This window comes from Etheostoma spectabile, chromosome 23, assembly GCF_008692095.1.
Source record: "Etheostoma spectabile isolate EspeVRDwgs_2016 chromosome 23, UIUC_Espe_1.0, whole genome shotgun sequence".
NCBI classification, from domain to species: domain Eukaryota; kingdom Metazoa; phylum Chordata; class Actinopteri; order Perciformes; family Percidae; genus Etheostoma; species Etheostoma spectabile.
The window spans coordinates 9,912,658-9,918,255 of record NC_045755.1 but is presented as its reverse complement, the minus strand read 5'-3'; the positions used below and the strand labels follow the sequence as shown (position 1 = coordinate 9,918,255).

Here is a 5,598-nt window from a genome sequence, read left to right as displayed (position 1 = left end):
CGTGTGAAATTAAACACTACAGTAGGCTGTATGCCAATGTTGTTTTCAATAAGAAAAACATTTGCACAACGCAAGCCAATCCACTTTTTCATGTTGATAAGAGCATTAAAATGAGAAAAAAAGAATGGGACAAAAAGAAATCAGGGGACATTTAGAATAGATAAAAGTGTGAGATTAATTGTAATTAATTACAAGTTAACTATGACATTCATGCGATTAAATCATTTAAATATTTGAATTGTTTGACAGCACTAGTTTATATTATACTTAGCATAATTGTGCCATGATGACTAGATTGTATGTGATGTCATCATTAACATCATGACACAAAAGAAAATCGACCTCACTGTGTGTGAATAGAGGTGAATACATAGATTTGTTTGTGTTGCAGCTAAGCGTCAGTTCTGTTTCGTACGTTAAACATTTGGCGGCGGGGCGTGGGGATGGGGGTTGCTGTTTGGACAGACCTGCCCCCAACTGCTAAAAACAAATCCTAAAGCAAACACTGTTATGTCATTTCTTTAGACTATTTTACACTCAACATAAAATAAAATAAATAAAACCACTCTCTCTCCCAAACCCGTCCCTGCAACCTATTAAATTGAATTATTCATTTCTTACTCACTTTATTCTTTTATTTGTATATTATTCTTTTTAAGCCTGTTTTATTTTTATGACGGCTTTTTATTGCTCTTTAATGTTTTATACAATTTTTGAATTGTCATGTTGCTGAGATGTGCTATAGAAATAAAGTCGCCTCTCCTTTCGATCAAGGGGTTAGCCTCTCCTCTCTAAGCAAAGCTCCACGGCACCTTTTTGATGTTAGCAAGCCCTCACCTGCCGTTAGCATTCCACTGACTGCCATTCATTTTGGCGCCACTTTGACAGCGAATAACTTTACATCTGAAACGTTTAAAGACTCTATTTGTCTGTTTATTTCTATAAAAAAAAACACAACAATGTATAAAAGGCTCCATTACCTTGTAGCTCACGTTATGGCTCCGTAGCAGATGTTATTGTAAAAATAGGGTAACGATTGTGTCATAACCACGCAACTTACTGTCGCACAGTACAGGAATTACCGTATAGTACAGAGCCCCGCTCTCTGTCAACATGCAGAGAGGACAGATAAGCTTGCGCTTATAGGTACCAAAATTTGGCACTGTTTGATTTAAACTGAATCCGTCCTCTTTATTACCGATGTTATTTGGTCGGTACCCAAAACAGTACCGAGGTCGGTACCCAACCCTAGTTTCATATCGGCCCTGAAATGAATCAAATCGACATTGTATCGTGGCAGACTTTGTGATATTAGTAAATATTGTAACATTGTCCAAAGAATCAATTTAATATTGTATCGTAATACAACGTGTCATTTACAGCCCTAACAACCACACATGGTAAACAGACATCTGATCCTAAATGATGTCTTACAAATGACTTACTGTTTACTTTGGTGTTACTCAACAGTTTGTTTTTTTAAACAGACAATAGCAGTAACTTCCGCCTGCTATACCAAAACAGGCGCACCTCCCCAGGCAAAGACACAACATGAAATCTGATCAGAACCACCCAAATATTTCCTCTACGCCCTCATTTAGATGGTCTTGTGAGCCGTTAACTATCTTGGCATGACATGACAAGCAATGTTCTGCTTTAGATTAGATATAGGAAAATGATGCACACCAAAGGTTGTGAAAGTACTGGAAGCAGACTTGAAATTAGGAAAAACAAGTGTTATATTCAAACACGCGCGCGCACACACACACACACCTGGTAGTTACAGAGAGCAATGCAGCCTTCTTTTGTTGCAGCTCATAAAAGAGCATTTGAGGAGGCCCTGTAAGTCATTATTGAGGGATAAAGAATGAGATACTAGACCTTCCCAATTTCTATAAAAGGAATGGTAATGCCAGTTACGTTTGATAAATCATTGTTCTTCAAAGCTTTTTGTAGTAAGACTGACTGACAGCTTTAGAAGGACTTAACGGTTAAGTGCCTTTTCCTTAACCACTACAATACACAACCAAATCTGATCGTAAGGAAAGGTTGTGGAAAAGGTGCACTGTGCCCTCTTTGGCGTGTGTAGTGTACTTTTCTGTATGTTGTCATCTGTACCAATGTTTTGTATTTTTATTTGGCTTTTTAAATAAAAAAATAAAAAATTGATCACAACAAGACTTAAAATATCTGGTAATTTCCAAGAAAACATCAACTGAAAGTGTAACTGCACCTTGGAAACTAAATACAACATATAGCCTAGCATGGAATTGTAAGCCGTGGGAAATAAAATTCAATTTAATACTTTAATTACCAAGCTTATCACAACAATATTCGCCTGCACTAAAGAATGCTATATCCCTAAAAAATGCAAAATCTTAATCTAAATCTATATCTTGAATGAGATTTTCAGGGACAGCTACAGCAGCTATCGGAGCATTAGTCGCTCCATTACAAGATAAAGCACCTGTCCTACTGTACATGTGGATATACCTCATGTGAAAAATACCTCTGACCAAAACCTCACACTCCCAAGAGCCTGGCTGAGAATGAAAAAGAGTGCATTAGGAGACAGATTAATTGAAATATACTGAACAGCACCCTGTTGAGAGATATAATATTTAAATAAATAATTTCTCTACCAGTTTTTTTAACACAATAAAATTGTTATTAATATTTGTGTACACAAGATGCAATGATACACAAATAATTGTAAACTTACAAAAAAAACTCATTTTATTACCTCAATAATTATAAATTCATATTAATTAATCAATCTGTAGTAATTAATGTGCTGTTTATGACCACAAAAGAAAAAGGTGCTTTTTGTATGATGTCTGTCCCTAAGGACATCTGTCCTATTAGAATATTGGACTATTATTTTAGCCTGTGGTACGATCTGGTAACGCTCAAGACTGTTCAACAACGTTAATCAGCACCGAGAATTTCAATTCCATGCGAGACGTTGTCACAGAAGGCAAATATCCCTGATTCTCTTTCTAACTTTCGGTTTTGATTTCTTGTAAGTGAGGCATTGCCAGTGGCTAGCTCCATGCTAGCTAATATACACGTTTGCCTGGCTGGGTTCTTCCACGACACTTTGTCCACTTTACCAGGCTATCCAAACACCACTTGCTAGCTAGTGGCGAATATTAGCTTATTCTTATTTTAATAATCCACTGTGCCTCGCTGCTGCGCTCACTGAGAGCCAGAAAGCTTAGCTGAAACAGCTAGCTTGATACCACTGGGACTAGCAAAGCCGTTTGGTTAACCGGCTCCGTGATGTAGAGGGTTTTACATAGAAGTTGGCTAACGTTGACGTTAGCTCAAATGGCGATGTTTGCTTTCAGAATTTGGTACCCCATATCTGATGCACCAACCCACCCCTCTCCTCCTCTTCCTGCTGCCAATTTGGCCTGCTTTGAAGCGACGTAGACCGACCAGAGTGTGATGGCCTTGGGACTGATGATGAAACCACCTTGACTTTCCATTTTCATCCATCAACCGCTCCCCTTCACCCAGTCTAACAGTAGGAAATCATGAGCACGGTAACGTTACCTTATATGAATCGGTCGCCAACAATATGCTGAAGCCGGAATCTCTGTGCTCCATCTTTCCCACCTCGGTTGTGAGTCAGTCGCAGCTGTCAGTGTGTTGCGTGCTGTGCGGCCGGGGGACTCCAGCCTGGTTGGGTAGCTAGCTAGCTAGGTAGGGGGAAGGGGGAAGGACAAGCTGAGAGAACCGGGCTCGGGAAGGGGCGGGCGGACTTTCGTCACCAAAAAAGTCCGGCATCCCTCGGCTATAATCGTTTCTAATCGGCCAGCCAACCCGATTCTATCAAAAATTGTCTACAAAGATGTCTTACAAATAGGATCACTCAAGATTGAAAGTGATACGATTTTCATTTGTTCCCTTCATAAAGAAACTGTACACTTTACACATTTTTTAACTATTCATTATACGATTAGGCTCTGCTAATCCCTTCTTTTTAAATACATGAGTTGGTATTTTCATTGACAAAGTATATGATTTTTGGAATTTTCTTTATCCTCATGGAACACATTATCTTTTGTATTTTAGAATATTTAAAGTTGCCACAAGTTTTAGATGTTTTGCATATTATTGAACATCTATGCAACTGGCACAAATGGCATATGTTTTAATGATTATCACCTTACAAAATAATAGTTACATTAATGTTGAAACCTTACCTACTTATTGCAACTTTCAAATTGTGCCACCAGATATAATTTTGTAAGAAAACTAAGAACAAACGGTCAGCTAAGATACAGAACGCTTTAGGGGCTATGCACCTCTGAATGTGACATCTCCAATGTAACATTGTTCACTCTGTTTGCTCTTTGCTTTCATTTCCTCTCAGAAGTCCCCCACAGCCATGAACCACTCTTATGTGCAGTTTGCAAACTCAGCAGAAGGGGACAGTGTTGGTCGTCTAATGCTGTTACAAAATAAAAGATGACAAAAGGCTTATTTTTGGCTGTACCTTGCATTTGTACACACACATATTTACAGGGTGTCGTTATTTAAGCAATTACTAGAGTCAAAGGAAGCATTTGTATTTCTAATTAATTTACAGTATACCTAGTCAAATGCCCTGCACAACTTCATTAACCAATACAAATGGCAACAGTAAAAAGTGGCCAACGTTAATGTGAGGGAGATCAATCTCATTCTGCAAAGAGGTCTAATCGTACAAAAAAAGTGAAAAGACCAGTGCCGGTGTGTTTTGTAGCTTATTAAAAGAGTTGATACACGTGGAAAACGAAAATAACCAACATTACCTAAGGTAGATTGTACTGGCTTGTTAAAAAAAAAATTGCCCAATTTGATTTTTCACAATATTCTGTCATGTTGTGAGTGTGCAATTTTCCTCTTGAATCATATTTCTGGGATTCTCCGAGTGTTCAAATGTGTTTTATGCAACTTAAACAACATTTATGATCTATAGACACATTTGCATATTTCCACTTTGTACACTACCTCTGATATTCCCAAATACAGTGATAGAGAATTATTTCTTTGGCAAAAAGGGTTTTCTTCATTTTATTTCCTTTGTTTATGTGCTCGCCATCAACCCAACCAGTGAACAGGTAAACAGAAGAGATAACTTGACAACAAATAGTTTAGCAGGTATTTTTTATTTTTTTAAATATCTGTATTGCTATTGCTGGAGTTTTTTTTTATACTTTATTTTATTATTTGTACTATTTTTGACAAAATAGTCAATGTCTTGATCATGTCTCTGAGAAGTAACTCACAGAAAGACATTGACCATATTCTCAAAAATAGTCAGGCAGCCTGGCACCAAGGAATCAAGCTCAAAATGTTGGCATCTCCTGCAATTTATCACATGGCTGTGAAATACAAAATCTATATAATGCTGCGACTAAACTTGTTTATTCTCTAAATGTACTGAATGTAACCAGTGGGTTAAATATAGTCACGTGAGATGTCACGTGAGGCACACGGAAATAAATGCTTGGCCTGTCAGCGCCGACTTACCCCAGAGTGTATGGCTGCAGCCCGGAGCGTCCCATGTCATACCGTCCTGCCTGGTGCCGTCCCCGAGCTTCTACT

The 5,598-nt window shown here is 38.1% G+C and overlaps 1 protein-coding gene across 1 annotated transcript in view; it reads right to left on the bottom strand.

Moving 5' to 3' along the window:
- The window catches only part of nampt1 (nicotinamide phosphoribosyltransferase 1), a 24,865-nt gene extending 21,070 nt beyond the window's left edge, over nt 1-3,795 (bottom strand). Inside the window, exon 1 of the mRNA XM_032504650.1 lies at nt 3,559-3,795. Within this exon, the coding sequence (XP_032360541.1) occupies nt 3,559-3,612 (54 nt within the window). The 5' untranslated portion in view covers nt 3,613-3,795. The remainder of the gene's footprint in view (nt 1-3,558) is intronic.
- Between the last annotated feature and the right edge of the window lie 1,803 nt (nt 3,796-5,598).